Here is a 22,066-nt window from a genome sequence, read left to right on the forward strand (position 1 = left end):
TTTCAAGAATCTTGGTAAATTTTTTACTCAGTAATTACAGTCTGTATCCCTAAAGCTCCCTCTCCCTGCAAGATCACTTAGGTAAAGTATTCTTCATTTCCTCTCCTAAAAACCACGTAGTGATGTTAAGCCACTGATGTCCTCTGCCTCAGAGGTGGATGTTTTTTAGTGGAAAGCACAGTGAGATCTAGATAACCCTATACACACCATCAACCATTCTCCATGCAAATAGCTGCAAAGTTTCAACAGTTAATGGGTACAATGTGCTCTAAGATCCTCAGATGAAAAGTGTTATGAAAATGTAGAATGCATGGACTTACGTTTAACCTGTACAGTCATTTCTGCAAGTCTACACAAGCTGTTAGACTGACTTTATGCCACCTGAACACCTGTTGCAAGCTTCCTTATTAATCAGAAAGCACACCCTCCTTGGTTCTACCTAAGGCAGTGAACTTTCTCTTGTGTGTTAAACTAATCTGTTCAAGGTGCTTAATCACAGAATCATAGAGTTTTGGTTGGAAGGGACCTTAAAGATCATCTAGTTCCAATCCCCTGCCATGGGCAGGGACACCTTCCACTACAGCAGGTTGCTCCAAGCCCTGTCCAACCTGGCCTTGAACACTTCCAGGGATGGGGCATCCACAGCTTCTCTGGACAACCTGTGCCAGTGCCTCACCACTCTCATAGTGAAGAATTTGATAACATACTAAGAATATTCTTGCAAAAACCTGGGAAGAAGGAGGAACAGGGGGAACATTGGGAGTGACTGTGTTTGTCTTCCCAAGCAACTTTTATGCATGATGGAGCCCTGCTTTCCTGGAGATGGCTAAACAGCCGCCTGGGTGGGAAGGGGTGAATGAATTCCTTTGCTCGCATGCATGGCTTCTGCTTTACCTGTTAAACTGTCTTTATCTCAGCCCACAAGTTCTCTCACTTTTACCCTTCCAATTCTCTTCCCATCCCACTGGGGGCAGAAGGGGTGTGTGTGTGAGAGCAAGCGGCTGTGTGGTGCTTAGCTGCCAGCTGGGGTTAAACCACTCCAGAAAAGCAGGGCTTCTTCCCCCACCTTTATAGGCTGAGCATGATGTCATATGGTATGGAATATCCCTTCGGGGTCGGGGTCAGCTGTCCTGCTTGTGTCCCCTCCCAGCTTCTTGTGCTCCCGCAGCCCTCTCACTGGTGGGGTGCTGTGAGAAGCAGAAAAGGCCTTGACTCTGTGCAAGCACTGCTCAGCAGTAACTAAAACATCTCTGTATTATCAATACTGTTTTCAGTACAAATCCAGACCACAGCCCCATACCAGCTACTGTGAAGAATAGTAACTCTATCCCAGCCAAAATCAGCACAACAGTGAAATCTTCACTCCTTTTCTTCACCATCCCTTAAATCCATATCCTGTCAGCAAGGTTGAGGAGAAGGGCAAGTCATCTAGCATTCCTTGAATAGTCTACATTCTTGGCCCAATCACACATTCATGTATCAAACATGGTCATATCTAGAAAAGCATAAGGCTTGGAGGGCCACAGCAGTTTGGCTCAAATAGGTATTTTGACAGCATAGGTTACTAGCTATATTTTTTGTACGAGTTGTCACTGGACTCTATTGGCTTGCATTGTATTTTCTTCTCAAGGAAAAGCTTTGTAAAAACTGTTCAAGCTTCACTGAGACATGTTAAAGAATTAATTACAAAGTAAAGCTGAAGGAGAAAATTAATTTTGGAAACACAAGAGGTTACTTTTCTTTTCCTCCCTTTTCTGGAAGTGGGGGAGGAAAGGCAGTTATTTTCATCTTCATGCTGGGGGCAGGAGTTGGGAGCTGTCCAGTCGATAACCTGGCCATCAGAACAAGGTTTGTAATTAAAAGGTCAGTGACCTGGAAAGCCAGGGCCTCACTCTCAGGGCTTCTGAGTAATGATGGCGCTATTAAATTAAGACTGTTATGAAATCAATGCTAAAAAAGCTTTCATGGTAACGAGATTCCATTCAAGGACATGCAAACTGCCTCATGAAATGGACTTAAATTATAAAAAAGAAAAGTAATAAAAGAGGGTTAAATTGAAATCTGCTGAAGAGTTTAGTTTCTTTAAAGCCCTCTGGCAGTGGGCTGTGCCCCCTTGTCTCAGGTCCTTAAGGTGATCCACTTGGGTTTCTTTAGCCAAGGAGAAAAGCCAGGGGTTCAACTTCCACGAATGCAGACTACCGAAAGAGGAAGAAAATTATGTCAGTTTTCTACTGGAGATTCTAGGGATGACAGTATTTGTTTCCAGAGAATCAAGTGTCTTTCAGCTTTGATTGTGGAGGGGTGTGTACAATTAAATAATTCATTCATCTCTTCAGAAATCACCATAGCCTGGCATCTTGACACCGGCAAAATTTTCTGGAACTCTGATGTGCTGCAGAATACTGCACAAGTCCTACAGGAAAACCTTGTGCAGTAACTCATTCCTACCAGACAAAGTAATGAATTAGGTTAGTAGATACAACACGTAAAAGAGCAATGCTTCCCACTACCTCCAACTCATCTCACCAAGCAAGAGTGTGACTGCATTTGGAAGCATGCAGCCCCTTATGTTGCATATATATATATATATATATGAAAGACTGATCCAGACAGTGTATCTTCTGAAGACTGTCCAGCCTTCTGGGTGGACATTTTCCCAACAGAACTCAACAATTACACATTTACTTGCCCTAATGCACTTCTGTTCTCCCATCACCATTATTTCTGAGCTCCTCATATGCTTATGTCTGTTTCCACAGTCCCACTCTGGGAAGGCATTACTGTACTTGTTATACAGATGAAGACAACTAGCAACTAAGAAAAAAGTTCTTCATCCAAGATTACACACTAAGTTTGTAACCTAGCAGTTTTTCTCTTCCCTGCCCCAAAAGGCTAGTACCCTGAAAAAGAGTTCCACATGTACAGTGCACTTCTACCCTTTTTCTCTATCTTGCCAGAAGTTACAGATTCAGAGTACGCAAGATTAACAACAAGCCACATGAGTTACCGGATGGGTAACTGAACAGTACAGGACATCTGAAGCACACCAGTTAGATGACAGACACGTTTCCACAAGGGTTTAAACCCCACATGCTGTCTAATTATTCCCAAGGCGCCGCTGATTCTGTGGCATGTCATCAGCAGAATCAGCGAGTTGGACAAAAAACAAACAGCATCTTTTTTTCCTTTCTTTTCTCTGATACTCTGAGGGGAAACAGCTGTTTTTCCCTTCATCTGAAGAAGTTCATGATAAAAAGGAGGAAATGTCATAAATTACACAAAATGCCAGTGTAAGCTTCAAAGAAAATGATAAATGATTCTAATAACTTCATGTTTCTCATTAATGCCTCTGTATTTGGGAGTTTAAAACTGCTTAAGACAACAGAGAAATCTCATCCAACTTCTGAAAGACCTTTTACAAATCCAGGACACCCTCACTCTCCCAACTGTCATCAACACTATCATCCCATGTTCTGGAGAGCGCCGTTCAGCAAACCCCTGACCTGCAAGTAACCAGGAAAGCCTACTTTCAGCCTCTGCAACTACTGTTTCACAAGAAACCAAACACTGTCCAGTTCATGATCCTGCATAAACTTTAATTTCTCACTGCACTGAAATGTATTGAACAAAATCCAGTTCCTATATTAAATAATAATAAACTGAAATAAAATGTTATTGGCCTTCTTTAGGAAGGAGATACTTATAAAAAATAAGAAAAAAAATATAATTCAAGGTGGAACCATCTCCGCAAGTCTCAGAAGTGAAATTTCTTAGGCAAAGTCAGGATTGCAGGACCTGAAAGCTCAGCCACAGCTAATGCTCCAGTCCCATCCCTGCAGCCTACGCAGGCTGTAGCTGGGGTAGTGGAAGGCTCCCACAGGGGTAAAGTGCCTGGTCTTTTCCCACTGCATTCCCAGACACACAGTGATCTACTGCAGGAGTTTTTAACCAGACTTAATGGGGAGTCATAGATCTCTCCTGTACAGTTCCACCAAAGTAACTACAAAAGACAAGTCCATACATGGTTCAACTATGTATAGATAGGAAAACTCCACTGAAATTCTTCCAGGGTCCATAAAAAGATCTTACTACTCCAATTTCTGTTTGAAGAAACGTGGATCAGAATAACTGTGGAAAAAAATACAAGGGTACCTCTGCATTATTTCCTACAAAGGTAATTTTAAAAGAGATTCTTGTAACTGAAATGGTTTCTCTACAGAAAATGCTTTTTTGACTGGCAGTGAGGACTTCTCTACCAGACAGCCTAGCTATCTGTAAACCGGGGATGCACACTGTCCTGGGGATGACAATGACTGTATATTAGAGAACAGGGGAACAGCCTACCAACCTGTGCAACCCTTCATTTACCCAGGACTAAACTAGCCACATCTACATTTCAGGAATGGCTGCCTCCATCTGCTAGAGCACACAGGTACCATGACAGTACGTACCTTCTGCTCTCCAGTACGGAACAGAGGTCATGTTGTAAGCTCAGTGGTCAGATCCCATATGGACATATCTCCAGTGACTGCTGGGTAGAGGCACTACCGGACCCTGCTCCCTCCTATCTCCTACTGTTAAGTTTTCAAACAAACAATTAGCACAAAGGGAAGGAGGGCTAATTAACAAACAGGAACAAACAAACAGCTCTGCCAAACCATTTCTGCTCTTTAGTAATTATTAGCCAAGTAATTCATAAGAAGTATTAGTCGGGCCACAGTTTCTCTGTGCCTCCATCTCCCCACCCTTGCTCTTCTCCCAGTCAGGGATTTATTAAAATTAAACAGATTAGATGAAGCTCCTGATACTAAAAACTGTTCAGTGAAGCCTGCGGTGGGGAAGTGCAGAACAAACACCAGAGACATTTGTCTCTAAATTGCTCTAAATACCTTCTGCAAATGAAATTCTAACCCAGCTGTGTTGAGAGAGAAAATGAGGAATAACTGGTCATTGTCAGCACAGAAGAAGATCAGGCAGTTATAATATTGCACGATATACTGGGGGCTAAGGATCTCTCGGCAACAATAGATTTTGTATCAGGTTACCCCGGGTAATCAGCACAGCTTTTAGGCTCAGCTTTCCCTTGCTTCATTGCTTCAATGATAGAGTTGAAATCCCCAAGCTTTTATGATTAATTACTCCCCATAGGTCCACATATTTCAAGGAAAAACTCATGCAGCACAGCGGCCAACAGTCTCCAAATTTTAATGCCATCTTGATGGCAGGGCAGGGCAAGCAACATACCTATGTGACTGGAATGTTCTCTAATTGGCACTAGGACAAGCAGTGAGAGGATCACACAAAATGATGTGCCCATGAAGTACTTGTGATGACATCATTGCTAAAACACAAGACTGTCATTGCCTTCTAGGTCCTTTGCTATTCAAAATGAGCAAAGTGGTGCATATATTTGGACCCTCCATCTCATGACATCAGGTCTCAGGCGTCTCCAATAAACATTTCATAATCCCAAACAGAATAATATATATTTCATAGGCTTCCCTACTTTTCAAAATTCAAGATCTTTAGCTATCAAATTTGATGTACCCTGAAGTACTTAGGACTTCAACGTATAAATGGGTCGCTCCCCTCTGAAGTTTGGAGTTTGTATTTTCAGTATCATTCCATCTGCTTAATGTGCTCCATAGTGCACGTAATTAACTCCGAGGTAAGGCTGTCATTATTTACATCTTGCGGTAAGGATCTAAGCAATATGGTCCTGGGAGGGTAGCATAATATGGAGTGAACTTCACCTGAAATGCACTGTAAGTTGTGGACTAAAAACTTTAGAAAGAAAAAGAAGAACAAAAGATAGAGTCACTGTGAGTCAGAAAGTAAAATAAATTCTTAGTAGGCAATGGCCAAACTATGTTCCATCTGTCTAAGATGATATAGGATCTGTCAGGATCTGTTCTATCCCTGCTATAGAAAAGGGCTAAACTCAGTCAGTAGTTTACCATTTCAATCTGAAAGTCAGGCTGCTCCCAAGCGTGACCTTAACCTGACCTTGTTTACTTTCACCAAGTCCTTTGCCCTTCATTCCTCTCTCTCACTCTCTTCAGAAACATTCGACCTTTTCACCTAGGTGGTGGTCATTCTAAAGCCGTTGTCACTAAGGTTAGAACTGACCAACTAGTCCACAACTCTAAATTCATTGCAAAAAAGATATGATAATAGTTAACCCACAAACTTCCAATGTGTCTTCTGTGTTCTGTAACTCCACATCTGGTGCCAATATTGCTCTAGTCAGTTTGGAAGAAAAGAGACTGATATTTCTTACAAAATTCAATTTTTTTTTAAGACAGACTGCTTGCTTTGGCCTTAACATACAGTCTTCTATAGCAACACATTTTGGCTTTACACTAACTCAAGCTCCCTCATTACCACTGAGACCACAATCTTAAGAGTCCATACCTTTCTTCTTCAGAAATGCTCTTCTGGTTGCAAGAGGACTTTGGCGGACTCGTGGATTCTGTAAAAACTTCACTGCTGTCACAATCTGATGAGGGTAGGAGGATTGGAGAAATAAAAGAGAGAAAAGATCCATGTTAGGAATGGTCAGATTCCTATTTTACATTATGCATTCTGTACTGCAAAGTAAGGCATCGCATCCAACACATGGAGATGATCTGGAGCTGACACCGATCCAACTTTTAGAAACGGTTCAATCAAAGTTTGTGGCTCAACTTTAATCAGAAAGCACAATTATGGTATTCTAACATAGGAGTTTCTTGTTGAATTACTCTTGGAGCATCTCAACCTGTACAAAGAACTCCATTAAGATTCCTAGGGGTTTCTGTCATTTATACTGTGATCTTCTCACTTAATTTGGCTCCTGTAGTTGAAAGCAACCTTGAGACAATGCACATGATCTGTAACAGTAGACTTACTAGCAAGAATGCTTCCTTTCTATCTTACTTAGAATTCCCTGCAAATTCTAAGAGATTAAGGCCTTTTCTGCCAATATTCTCATTTACCGAAAGCCATAAATAAACTTCAGCTTGCCATGACTGGAAAGAAGCAACTTCACATGTTTTGGATCACATAACAAAAATATCAAAAAAGTCACTTTTCATGACATAAATAGGCAGGTGAGTAGTTAAATTTATGTTCCATACCGGCAGAAATCAGAGATTACTTTTGTCTAAAGACTTCTTCATCTTTCTACATCCTTCTTTAAGGTGACAGTGCACTTAAAACCAACCACTTAGTCGAAAAAAGGGTAAAGCACGGCATAACACTCAATGGCATCAATGACAATGGCACTAGTTTTTTTACACTTCCATTTAGTACCAATGAAAGGTACTTGATTTTTTTCTTTGTATGGTAGGTCAACTTTCCACATGCTCTCCTCTACTATTACACACATTATTGCATGTTCCTGCACTAGTGATTCACTTTACTTTTACACAAAGACACAAAGACATCTATTCTGATTGTGAAGTTAGCAGCACTTAGGAGATGGACACATCCATGTGAACTAGTGGAAGAGATTACTTCCCTCCTCTAGGGCCAAAAACAACCACGCATATGCATGGAAGAGGTTTTTCTCCCCAGACAGTGGCATAAACCTTCTCCTAAAATGGTGGTTAATGCTAGACCTATGTTAGGTAGGTCTTGAAGAGTTTACCTTAAAATATGGTTTCTGGAATTCGGTTCCAAAAAGCTTTTCAAAACTTTTCACAGCCAAAAAAGAAGGGGGAAAATAGCATCACTACTGAAATCACCAAGTTTCACTTTGTGTTTGAATCAAACCCTTCGAATATGCATTTCTGGTCAGAGAGCAAAGTTCTGATGGGTTTAATGGCACTTTCAATGTACTCCTCAGTGCATTCCATCAATGGTTTTTTTCTTTTAAATTGCATCTCTTATTTCTTTAAATACATTAATCAGCCTAGTGTAGGCAAAACGGATCCATTGGACAATGCAATAAACATGAATTATCATCTATCCAACACGCATAATGGCTTAAAAATACATAATAGCAGGTGTAGTTTAAATGATTAGTTATTACACCTGTGGTGGGTCTGATTCAATTGGGGAAAATCATCTTTAATAGGTTAAAAGGTTTAGATCACCAGGCTTCCCTTAAAGTGGCTGTAGAGAGGGTATGATGGAGTACGCTGTCATTACTAATTCATTTAAGAAAAACATGGGGGATACAGCAAAGAACAGCATAAATGAGCGAATCCAATTTAAACATCAGGTAAAGCAGAAAACACCTTTTAAAAAAGCATGATAAATGAATTTGGAAGAGAGATGAAATTGACATATTTATTTTAACGGGAATTTGACAAAGTCCCAGCACACTTCAAAGTTGGGAGGATAAAATGAATGGGGTATTTTTAATTCTTCTCCTTTTCTTATTTTCCTTCATTTTTTCCCTGAAGTTTACATTCAGTAATTTTGAACCATAAAATACTATAGCAAAATGCCCCACATAAAGTACACTTCAGCTTCATTTATGTGCACTTGATCTGTCTCCAGCTGAAATGCAGGTGACAGGCAAATCACAGATTTAAACTGTGCTGATATTGCTATGCCAGATGCAGAAATATAAAGCGCCCAAACTAATAACCTTAAGATAATATGCTGAATAAGAAAGATGCCCAAATGAGCAGACCAACAGATATGTGAACATATCAAAACCACTTTCCTTCTAACAATAATTACTTGTTTGTTTCTTCAGAAACTCCTCAACACTCCCTCCCACATTTAGTGAGCTACAGACACAGACACAAACGGCTCTGCAGACCTGAAATTCTGCAGGCTCTCGTATTTAATTATCAGGTTTTAAGCATTAAAAAACCTGTAAGAAATAAGCAGTATTTTTCATTTTGCTATTTCAATCATAACCCTGTGAACATTTTATTGATTCTAACCCTTTATTAAAACTTATTTTTGCCTTGTAAAAATGTAAACATTTCAGTAGTAATTTTCACTCCAAAATAAACTTCTGTTTTATCTCTCCCCTGCATCACTTCCTCCATTATTCACAACATTTTTAATCTAGAAACAAAGCAAAATTACAAGCAACAACAGACTTCATAAAACAGAATCCTGGACATTATTCCTCTTCCCAATAATCCATGTTTCTCATATTTGTGTTTGCATTTACCTCTGAATATTCCTCCTATAGGCTCAGCCGAAATGTCTTCATTTATATAATTCATCTTGTATACATGAGCAACTTATGAAGCAATTTTGGCCATGTCAAAATGCCAATATTTTCAACAAACATACACAAGAACTTTCCTACCTTCTATGGATCGTTTTCTTTGCACAAACAAGGGCAACTGCAGCGTCCATAATTTAAACAACAGAAAAAGGAGGAGGAAGATGAGAAGACTTTGCAGCCCTGTGTATAGCCAAAAAAATCATGCAGCAAATAGCACTCTGACTCAGCTGCTAACATTGTTCCATACTATTTCTGTATCGTTTGTAACTGTTCTCCAAATTTTTATAGTATTAGGACACTGCCAAATAACGTGCATTGTATCACTACTCTGATTCTTAAGATTGTCAGCACACGCTGGCCAGCAAACTAGTTTTATCTAGGGGATCAGGTACATCACACTCATCATGAAAGACAGCATACTTGGCTTTTAAAAGTCAGTCAGTTCCACCAATTTGCTACCCCACCACCACTTCTCCTGCAGTGATACAATACACAAAGATGTATTTCTGACTGGGTGGTGATGGGTAGAATCCTGCAGCAGGTCCTGTCCTACAGTTTGATTTTCTAATTAGAAGATGAATATAACTATTCATGGATTATATTTGTGTCTGGCCAAATTACATAAATTCAGGCCAAATATTATGCTTCAATGTCAAAGATATAAAACAGAGACAGGAACTTTATTGCAGATGTTGTGGGAGTGCAGCAAGCTGGCAAAATTCTGGGCCAAAGCACAGCACTGACATTATAGCCAAGGTCCCTCATTCCTAATTTCCCTCCCGTTTATGTTAATGGGGAAGGTAGAGCCAGCTTTATTTCTTATTATGCTCAAAGCTGCAGAGTTTCCAATGAAGCAATCTAAGCTACTTTTATCAGTTACTGGTATTGGAAAAATAAACCATGAAATTTAAAATACTGTGACAAATGCTCACCTTTTAAGTCTCAAAAAACCCCCAAACCCAATCAATTAACAAAAATGTAAAAGAAAATGACCTTCACCAATAAAAGTTCCACAGGATTTGGTGGCAGAGTTCCATGTGGAAAACAGAATCAAGAGGCACCAGGAGCACAGCCCGTAAGAGCTCTAATAGATTTCCTAATACTGGGAACCCTCGGTAGGTTATTACTAAACAGCATTTGTTGATAGACTGAGACTTTGAGATGACCTGTGATGTAAAGGTTGGGTCTGAATTATACGTTGCAAGGGATGGTATTTTGTCTTTCTGAGTGGATCTGTATCTGTTTAAATGCAACACTTCTTTTCATTAAGCAGAGGCGGCACAGGCCATGAACTATGCACAGACAGTTTACATTACATGTGCGGAAGCAATCAACACTGGCAATATACATGACGTATGTAAAAGAAGTTGGAATTAATTTTTTTCCAGTGTATTAAAAAATAATAATATGGCAGTATCAACAAACAGTCAACCTATTTCAGCCAGAGCAGAAGGCCACAGCTATAGGGCAAATGGAACTGATCAATATATTAGCCTACAGCAACACCCCCTCAGTGTACAGCTGTATGTTTGCAAGGCTCAGAAGATTAAATTGTCTGTGAAAGGTTTCTGCACTCCTACTCTAAAGGAGATACCCAGAATCCTGTTAACAAGCATCAGGCTAAAGCCAACTTACATTTTAACAAGGGCTGACTTAAAAGCCTGGCACTGCAATGAACAAGAAACCCCCTTCTAACAGAAATGCTGCATTTTAGTGAGAAATCAGTGCTCTGCCAGGACTAACTTGACAAATATGGTTATTGGTGGCACAGGGAAATAGTTGCAAAGCAGCTGTTAATCAGGGAAACACATCATAGAACGCTGATGCTAGCACTCGCAAAAAAATGCAAGGGGCTAATTATGAAGCCATATATCTCACTAAAGAGGCACTGTTCCTTGAGATTCTAAGCATAGCTCTCTGAGTCGGGGTCCTGGGACACTACGTACACAATGTTCTCTAACACAAGTCTCCTTCTCCCAGGACAAACCTTTTCCCAGTTCAGCGTTCTGGGCCACAGGATTCTTATGAAATTCTTTTTTCACAGAAACTGCTTGTTATTTCTAAAGAAATTACCTGCAGATCAGTCAGGAGACAGGAAAGCTCCTATGATTTCATTGACATTTGTATGAAACCATACAGAACCCCAAAAATTATTTCTGTTGTGAGAGAACCTGGACACATACAAAGTGTGGTAGATCTCAAAGTCAGATGAAGAAAAGTTTAAAAATGCAGTAACAACAATTTAAAAAACCCTCATGTAAAACAGAGCAAAGAAAAAAAATACAATTTAAAGCAAGATTCAAAGGAGTCAAAATGAGAAAAGGACAAAAGCAAGGAAGAAACAAGCATCAAACCTTATCTGAGATTAGAACCCAGAACTTAAGGAACACAGAAGCATAACCAAAAAATGGTCATACAAGCTCAAAAGGAAAAAAAATCCCAGGTGCCTGGAAACTCAGACAACAGAGTTTCATGAACAACATGTAACTCAAAATAATCAATGTCAACAGCAACCAGGTGAAAGGTAAGAAAGCAAACCTTAGCCATGTATTTATCACCCAGTTTTCACGAGCAAGGCTCCCGATGGCACAGAGGGGTGAAGGCTCGGGGCAGGCGGATTTCTGCACAGGCAGCCAAGGGAAGCCAGGGCTGCGCCAAGCCAGAGGCAGCACAGAGCCAGAGCCAGTGCCAGTGCCGAGCCAGCACAGAGCCAGAGCCAGTGCCAGTGCTGAGCCAGTGCCAGCGCCAAGCCAGCACAGAGCCAAAGACGACAGCACTGAGCCAGTGCCAGCGCAGAGCCAGTGCCAAGCCAGAGCCAGCGCAGAGCCAGCGCCAGCGCCGAGCCAGAGCCAGCGCCAGTGCAGAGCCAGCGCCGAGCCAGAGCCAGCGCCAGTGCAGAGCCAGCGCCGAGCAGAGCCACAGCCAGCGCAGAGCCAGCGCTCCCCCTGCCGAGACCCGCCGCGGGCCCGCACGGAGAGGCAGGCTTCACCCACCGGCGGAGCCCAAATTAAGTGTTTTCACTCAGTGGAAATGAAATGTTTTGCAAGATGAAACAGAAAGAAAATTGAGGTTTTAGGTAATTACTAGTTGGCATTTACATATCACAGGCTGGTTCAACACCTATTCATTTTCCTCTTTTATTTTCAATTTTTTAAAATTGCTCATTAAAATGAACACATGACAGGGACAGGGGGAAAAATTACTCTTCCTCTTTTTCCTGAGGACTACAAAATCCAGATCTACTTTAAATACATTTATCTATAATTATCACATACAAAAAAGCCTTACTTAATTTACATTAATAGGGTGACCCAAAAAAAAAAAATTTGATAAAAGCCAGAAAAAATCCAAGCCAAGCTGTCTTCCTGTCACCTTGTTGTGCCTACTTAGTTCCAGGGACAGCCTCCACGGAGCCAGGACCCCTGCCACTCCCTACACATGCTGGAATGAGCAGAAATGAAGAGGCTGAAAAATCTTCAGCGTACACTGCTATCCTATTCCCACTCATTTCACCCACCAGTTTAGCTACAGAGGCATGCTTTCAGATGCGTTCTTTCCCTTCGACATACTTCTCCCTCATTTCTTCTGCTATTCTCACTATAAAGCAGTGGCTCCATATAGTCCCTATTCTCAACTTCTTTGTTCCAGCAGCCACTTCTCACTTCCTCCAGCTGTTCATAAAGGCGTGACCTTTCCACCTTCTTTACTCACACAGAACCAGTCTTTCCTCACGTAACCTTACCATTTCCAGGGATCCTGATCTGCAGCTCGAATCAAACTTACAGGCTGTCTTAGCTTGGTGGCCTCTCCATTCAGATTCCCATTGTTCAGTTAAATAAATATTTTCTATGCGAAGCCCTTAATTTTCCTGTGCCCTTCAGCTTTTTTTAATTTTAACCTTGTGAAAGTCTTATTTAACCCCACAATGCATTCTAGGATACAATTTGTATGAAAAATGCTATATAAAATAAAGTTTTATTGTATCATATGTTAAGGACATAAAACATCCCTGATAGAAGTGTACAGTAGCTGACATGATAGACTAATATATTTTAAGGTCTATTGTGTAAATATGTATTTAGGGAATTCTAAAGCATGGTATTATTGACCCAAGTCTCTCTTAAAACACGTTGATATATGGAGTAAAAGCCCTTATGAAAAGTAGCAACTTCGTCTGTGTAGTAGTCACCTTTCAAAGTGAAATATCTCTGCCATCTTCAGTTTTTTCTGATTCAATTTAAAACATAGTGGACATGTTGACAAAATTCCCGTCTTTTTAAAAGGAATAATATAAAAGTAATACTTATATGCATACAACTACGAAGTACAAGAAACTTTTAAACAAGCTTTAAAAGAAACACATGATAACTATTTTTATAGACAGAGAAAATGTGCTATCTACGTATTTATTTGAGGAAGAGATACACCTTCAAATGAGACTTCGCACACATTTAACACAATGCAAACTTGCAGGCAAGTGAAAAATGCTGGAAAAGCATAAGAAATATGAGCAGAAGAACAAACTAAATGTATTAAACTGATAGTGCAACCATAATAAACTTTAACTAATGAGTAGCATGAACCTTTTTTTCTAGAGTTCAAAAATGTTAACTTTAAAAGATATAATCTCACTTTCAGAGGAAAAACAAACTTTACAAATCCCCTTCTTGTACTTCTGCCTAAGCTTAAGTTGCAAGCTGCCTATAATCACCACTACCACCAAAGAAGGTATTGCAGCAAGATGAGCAAGGTGGGGGCGCGGGGGACACACACTAATATTTGCAATCCAACTGGCAGCAAATTATTTGAAGTTCTGTTTACATAAAAACAGCAACAACCTCAGCACTGAATGTACTGTATCATTGTGGATAATATATGGACTAAAAGGTCATTGTCTCATGCAAGTAGGTGAGGTATCTAGCTTTCAAGTATGGCTGAAGCCAGTGTGCCATGATAAGGTTAACAAACCGATTCAACAGGACCTAAGAAAGATGCCAGAGAGAAGGTAAAGGGTCAAAACTTATTAAGGAGAATTTTATTTTTATAACTTTTCATGACAGTACCCAATTTATACGTCTTGTTTCTCCCTTCTTATAGAAGGAGGCTTAGGGATCACTGAGGCTCTGTGCTGTAAAATTAATGCAAGCGTCAAGCTTTTGAGCTGAATCACTCCAAAGGAATGTAATGACTCAGTGTCCAAGATGCTCACTACAGCAGAACTAAGATCATTCCATGGCTCCACAACTAAAAAAAAATTCATGATACAGCTTCCAGGGGAGTGGATGGCAGCACCTCCCGCTCTTACCTTTGTAACTCCTCTCTCCATATTGCCATTACTGAAGAGTTAAAATACAACAGCTTTTGAAAGAAATCTCTTTTACCCTATTATCTTCACATGTGTGGAACATAAAAAACAATGAAGCTGTAATTTATTACATTTTCATTCTTTTAACTACAGGGCAGACAAGGACTGCTGAAGGTTCATTCACATGCTAGGGAGCTAGAAGATGACGTAAGGATAGGAAGTCCGTGTCACATCTAACAATTGTGCCTGAGTACTTAACATCACTACTGAATGGTAGACTCCAGAAGGCTAAATCAATCAAAGAGATGCACCAGAGCAGGATCATTGTTCAGACTTACTTAGATCCTTCTAATTCCACAGTCAAGGGATTGGAAAATAGTAGTAATACAATGGTTTAGATTGAGTGCAAGAGGATCAAAAGTAGAACCCATCTGTTGAAGATGCTATAAAGATGTTTCAGACTGAAATGACTGAAACGGACAGGAAAAATCAGCAATCTATTATTCCTTGAACTTGCTATTTCAAGAACATTTAACAGAATTCTTAATCCATGGGAAATGTAGATTAGAAAGCGAGGGTTTTCCTTGCAGCAATAAAACCCCAAACAATTAGGACTGAAGTCAGGGGGCTATGATGGCATTATTACGTGGAAGATCTGAATGATAGAACGAATAAGGAGGTACTGGAGGAAACTGCTTGGATCACCAGAACCTAACAAACAAAAGGTTTCATGCTGGAAACAATTTAAGAAGCTGGAAATCGTGACAGGTGCACAATAAATCATGCAAACCACAGCAGTTGGCAAACAATAGCAAAAGGACTTTGAACACTGGAAGACCTTTATATAAATTTAGTGTTTTACTTAGAGCTCTTTGGGACAAGAATCGTCCTTTTACTCTGTATTTGCACGGTGCCTGGTGCTGGTCTGCAACTGGCCTCCTAGACATTTATTACAACACAAATAATAATAAAGACTGAGCAGACCATGCACTTTGTTCCTGCTGTTAATTGCCCCATTAAGGGAAAAACTATGTAAGGGGCAAGAAATCTGATTGGCCAGAGCTGCTTAGTCTGTGGGGACTGCAAGTGGAATAATTTTAGATTTGAAAGCAGCTGCGTCCCTTGTCTTTGTCCAGTTCTCAACAGGAAGAAGCTCGCATCACAGAATTTCTCCTTCATATGTAGGAACTTGCATGAACAGCCTCAAAAGCAACTGGGCTTCCCTGCAAACTCTTAGGATGCTTCCTCTACAATAGGAGTGAAACCCAATACAAGGGTAAACACACGGAACATACCCTCTGTATCTGTCCATACCATAAATATTCTGCAAGCAGTGGGTCCACTTCATTTTCCCCTGGAGTCAGTTTGGCATTTTTCATGGATGTTATATTCACTACTTAAAGAAACAAAGCATATAGGTGTCGGGACAAATTCAGGATGCTGCTCAACCAATACAGCACTGTATGTACCAAAAGATCACATGTACTGATCACCAGCTCCTCTCTGTTGAAACACTTGAGTAAGATCCCACCATCCTAAACTGAGTCAGAATGTCCAAGAGAATTACTTCTACAGAGAATTTTACTCAAGCCAGAGTGTTCCTGCCTAGTTTCTACACAGAAATTTGGGTCCACACGAGGAAGGCCTACAAAATCAGAGAAGGTTCAAAATGGCACTTTTACTGGTTTTTGTTCTCCTTAAACTTTGGCATAGCCAGCACATGTCAGGGACTATTATAATTATACCCTTTAAATGCTGAAAAATTAATAAACAATTACTCACTTCAGGAAAAAAAAAAAAAAGAAAGCAGCCATTTCCTTGACAAATGCCGCAGAAAGCATCAACAATCTCTTTGAAATCTGGGTCCATACCACAGCAAGGGATTAACACCAATGTAAGAATGGCCATTGTTGCTCCAGAGAACTGGCACAACCAAAAGCTTGAGCCTGTAATGTTGCAGTTTTCTTAAGAATCTGCACCTGATCCATTGGAGCTACAACACATTTATCTATCTTTGAAACAGAAGAAAGTAGAATGGAGTCTTTAATGCTGCTTTGGCCCAAGTACAGGCTGTTCGATCAATTTCTACTAAGCTACAAAGTCCAAAATCGGGGGTAAGTGTTTGAAATGCGCTAGTTTCAAACCCGCTAGGCCAAAAAGGGCTTCCACACTGCCTTTGTGGCTGGAAACTAAGGGTGGCCTCTGCTGTGGTAGGAAGTCAAGCTCAGCTTCCCAGGAAACCATGAGAATGGTGAAAAACACAAGCTTTCCGGAACAAATAGGTGAGACAGCAAACGTGTGAGACCTTGATAAATTCTTACTGAAATTTATTTGCAGCATAAATCTTGACTAAAATCTGCCATTCAATTAGTTCTTTCCTAAAATATTGGCAAGTTCTATATTAACTTCCTTGAGAATCCAGAGGGAACTCAGGTGCACTTGCACTGAAAGGCTTCCAATTTTCTTTAAAAAATTAAATAAAGTTAAATAAAACCCACATATCTCTTTTTAAGCAGACCCATGCTACTCAGTCTTCTCCCCACCTCCAATCAATGGTAACCCAATTCAAATGCCTTACAGCTCTGTCTGAGAACTAGTGGAGAGATCAACGCTTTTTATCTTAAGGATTATGGATCACTATTTGGCTGACTAACATACCCAGCAGCCCATCAGAAATACCACAAAGGGCACAGTGTTTCTCCTTCCACCCCTCAGACTTGAGAAAGCAGCATATAAAACTTCACCCCTTCATTTGCAGTTCTTAGCCTGCCTGCCTTGTTTCATACTCTAAACATACCAAGATTTATTAACCTTTACAGTAAAAACAAATAAAATAATGATGAAGTAAAAACACAGTGATGTAAGGGCTGCAGCTAGCACCGTTTATCTGTGGAAATCCAATTAGTGCTCAAGTGGCAGAGATACCTGGAAAAGTGCTCACAATCAAATAAAAAAAAGATACAAAAACATTAACCTGATGGCTAAAAACTCCACATTTAAACATTTAAAGTAATAAAGGTGCTTTTATTGAGTATTTTCTATATTTCATTAGGTCCCAAATTGACGAGGAGCCCTAGAGATGCATTTCCTGGGCTTTTGGATCCTTAGACCAAACGCCTGCCTTTGTTATTGTTGTAAAAAACAAAAAAGAAAGAGTGTTTTTTGCTAGAATGGCAAACTTCTTTCTCCAGTAGCAACTACAGCAACAATTGCATAGGCAGGAAATGCTGAGAAGCCTATGAAGATATACTTCGATCTGACACGTTCATTCTGTACTTACCATGATGTGAGCAGAGATGTTGTCTGAATTACTTTTGCATGTAAGAGTATCTGGATTTACCTCTATTATTGTGCTCTACCAGAAATTCTTCTCTCAAAGCCATCACCCCCTGTCCCTTGGCTGGGAAAGTGACCATATTGATGAGACAGTTGCTAGAAAGTCAAGTACCTGCTGTACACCTTGACGGTCTCAGAAAAGAAGATAGGAACTGAATAAATAATGAGATTAGCTGAACCCCTTGCAGTAAGGCCTGCTTACAAGACTTAAAGAAAAAGCATGCAGTACAATGTCGCTGCTCTATCTTTCCAGATATGGTGACCTGGCTGCTTTTTGTCAGCATTAAATTAACTTAAAATTTATTAAAAGAGAAATCAGGAGAGAGTCACTGTCAATGAACAGAAGACCAAACTTCTGAGTAAAAATTTTCTTCATCTCTCTAAAACCACAGAACAGGAGACAATAATACTTCATAAGTTTGGGAACATCTAATAGAACCCTACCCACTGGTTTGCTTCCAGCAACATGTTACACTTGCTTCTACTATCAATTTATGCATGCTGCTCTTAAGCTTTACACACAGGAGTTGAACATACACATTCAGAATAAACTGCATTAAATGCAAAACAAAATGCACTTAAATTCCATTCCAAGGTCAAATAACCGAGTTAAAAAAAGCAAACTTCCTTGAACTATACAGAAAGTACATTTGTATTTATATTACTGATTTTTTTATTTTGTATTTTGCCCATCTATTTTTAAAAATCCAAAAGTCTTTACTACCCTCCTAGGGAGATTTTATGACAGATCACTGTCAGGATTTCTACCTAATGCTAACCCTTAACTTCCTTTTTTTGTAATATGAATCCACTGCTCAGAAATAAATTTAAGACCTAAGAATGAACAGCTTGGATTGTACCGGATACCAGAAAAATAGTTATTTCCTGACTTCACTCTTTCATTGGGCTGCTATTCACACTCATGTGTTCTGAACTGACTGGCCCTATGTGTGGTATTCTCTTTCTGCAGAGAATATTCATGAATTAGCTTTTAGATGCCAAAGAGTACAACTTGTCTTCAGGGAACAATTTTTTCGTCTCTTTAACTTTTGTGCTTGGTATGTAGCAAATGATAAAGAGGAATGTGATACCTAGAATTCGCACACTGAAATGTAAAATGTTTAAAATAAAAAATTATGGGGAAAAAATCCTGTATCAAACAGATTCAACACAGTAATGTTTAGATTCCCCTCCTCTCTGTCCCCTGTAATCAACAGTGATGAGTACTGGGTAAGAATCAGTGGTGAGAGACCTCCTGCTCCTGTCTGGAGTATAAAGAGTCCTGGTTTATTATTCTGCATTTGCATGTGGCAGCAAATGTGTAAATGTTTTAATAATACAAAAATCCCAATAGAGTGGTGGAGGAGGATATGAAAGAAAGAAATACAAGGACATTTACTTTCTTGAGAGTGAGATAGAAAGGAAAAGAGAGAAAGAAGATGACATGATAAGGGACAAAGCAAGCTTTCTGGGGTATATCTGGAAAAAGCTAGAAGAGAAATCATTAGGAAGTCCATAGTGCATCTACAGTGATACAGTGTGGATCAATTCATTTAACACTGCCCTGTACATTTACAGAAAAGTACTTTTGATATAATAAAGGCTCATAAACACACAGAAATTGGGTTAGACCTGTTTCGAATTCCTGCCAAACAATGGTTCAGAAAAATGAAGCTCTATTTTAATTAGCTCGACTCAAGAGTGATTTGATAACAGCAGATGCTGTCTGGATGCTTTCAGCTTGATGGGCTCCACATACATGAACTTAGGAGTGGCTTTGATGCAATTAGATCTCTCTCTCTCCTTTAACATGTGTTAAGCTGAACCAACGGCTCGTGTCTATTTAACATCTTGAACTAGGAGGATATTGACACTCTTCCTCACTCTTCTCCAAGTGAGTGGAGCCAAAGCAAAGAGAAGGCAGCTCATTTGGGGCTTATCCATTCAGTTTCAACTTGAGGACAGAAAGGACAGGGCACCAATATACTACTGTCAACATAATATTAAGGTCTTAACATTAGATCTGTTTCTACCACAAACCACATTTCCTGGCATGTAATTTTTACAGGATTGGTTAGTCCCAGTCAAAAAAATTGCTGCTTCAACTTATGTCTTCTTCTGTAAAAACAACAGGGACTCGGTAATAATTCCATACATCCCTTTCAGTCCTATATTCCCAGGAGATACTCCTTACACACACTGTACCATTAGAGTAGCTTCCATTCAGCCACGGTACAGCTCTCCCACCTACTGTCTACCATTTTCTTTCAGAAACAACTTCATCTGTTCCTGGAAATATTTGTGCATTGACATCTTAAGAGAACCCTTTGCCTTTCTAAAGTGATCTACCTACCTCACTCTGTAGCCATCAAGTACAAGCATTTGCTAAAGGACACATGCAACATAGGAGCTGCTTTAATGCATCAGGGACAAGGCTAATAGGAGGTCTTGATTTGTTAATTATCTGTCAGTTTGTCACAGCTGGGCTGCAAGGAGTGGGTGAGGGGGAATTTTTCTGCTTGGTTCTTTCTCTACATGCTGAATTAGGCTGTCAAAACCTTCATCCCACCACAAGAGGCTGTGAAAAGAAGAGCCAGACTACCCTTTTCTTCCTCCTTTTCCCAGCAGGATATGTTGCTTCACATGTCCTACCCTCCCCACCATGTCTACGGAAATGTATATGGCATATCTACAATGACCTTCACACCATCACACCATGCCCAGTTTAGTCAAGGGACATTAGCAGACCTGAGCATGATAAATCAGAGAGGAAATCCCAGTGCCAGGGGAGCATGCAGGAGGCACTTATTCCGCAAGGAGTCCTAAAGTTGCTACCTGCTTGAATCAGCAGTTCCAGAGCGGGATTTTGGAAGGCAGAAAGCTTGGCCCCAGTGAGAGCAGACAGATAAATACACATGGAGTTATAAAGAGGTGGAGTAGTGGCAAGATTCCCTTTCTTTTTACATCTCTGCCCCACATAATCCTCTAAGTAGAGGAAAAAGTTCAGGCTGTGAAATGGGATAAAGCATGGAATACTACCATGGAGACAAAGCTAGAAAAGCAGAAAGCAGGCCGAGATGTAGCAGCAGAATTTACTACAAATGCTAACACCTCTTAAATCCAGCTAAATGTTGCCATTAAGCCATGAGAGCCTAGGGAGATCCCCACCTGCTCCTCTGTTCTCCCTGCAGGCCACGTCCAGAGCATCCCACCTCTCAAGCCCTCTCCTCAGCAGGCCCTGGATTATGAAAAAACCCCTGCAGGAGCTTCCCACATGCAACAGACACACCCCTTTTCTACCACCAGCGATGCTTCTCCTTTCAGGTGTGGGAGGCTCAAAATTTATTCCAGGTACACAGGGGTACTGCCCACTTGAGATGGGAAAATTAAGGGCATTCAGCTCTGGCTTTGTACAGGTGATCAGAAGCTATAAAGTCACCTGAACTGGAGAAAAAAAAAACCAACCATAACCATTCCCCTAGTCCACTGCAACATACATCTAAAAAAAAAAAAAGTGGTGGGGGTGGGGCTAGTGTCTCAAGTTAACAGTTGGGGTTTTACACTTAGGACAGCCAAGGAGCACATATGTATACAGTTGGTACACAAATCAAATTCTCAAAGCAATTTTCTTCTGTGGACCATCTTCTGTAGTTTGACAAAACTGGTGCTTTTCACCTTTTGACCTAGAATCCCCTAGAACTAGCATTTCATTTCCTAGTGTGATCCACCTACCAGTACAGTACCTCAGCTGTAAGGGTAGAACAAGAGCTACAATCTCCTTGCCTCATTAGTTAGATCTAAGCACTAAAGCAAATGATACATTTTTGCACAGACAGTCCTACCTTCCCCAAATGGGGCCTACTGAGAAATCCACTGGGGACAAAATAACTGTCTTCATCATTCCTCAGGTAAAGTTACCAGATCCATTTTGGGCAACATTTGCAGAGCTTTTCCCTGGGAAACAAGATTTGCTGAAGCACTGCTTCTCAAAACTCCATGCAAACTTGACTCCCTTTTGCACTCACTCATCTGTTGTGGTGGCTCATCCCACATTCCTCAGCTGAGATGGCAGCAAGTTCCTTCAGGAAAATGAGAGTTACTGAAATAAATGCTAACTCTTCAAACTAGGAGGAACAGAACTCCTGAAAGCAATTACAAGTAGAAAGCTGTTTACTGGCTAGTGACTTTGTGACTTCCTTTGAAGCCTTTTGCATCCCTTTGGGGGTTATAACCTAAGTTCGAGAAAC

The 22,066-nt window shown here is 40.3% G+C and overlaps 1 protein-coding gene across 1 annotated transcript in view; it reads right to left on the reverse strand.

The window, feature by feature from the left end:
• The window catches only part of PEX14 (peroxisomal biogenesis factor 14), a 79,916-nt gene that overhangs the window by 36,245 nt on the left and 21,605 nt on the right, over positions 1–22,066 (reverse strand). The window contains exon 3 of the mRNA XM_080380936.1: positions 6,415–6,499. Within this exon, the coding sequence (XP_080237062.1) occupies positions 6,415–6,499 (85 nt within the window). The remainder of the gene's footprint in view (positions 1–6,414; positions 6,500–22,066) is intronic.

The sequence above is a fragment of the Falco punctatus genome (genome assembly GCF_963210335.1).
Source record: "Falco punctatus genome assembly, chromosome: 3".
NCBI lineage: Eukaryota > Metazoa > Chordata > Aves > Falconiformes > Falconidae > Falco > Falco punctatus.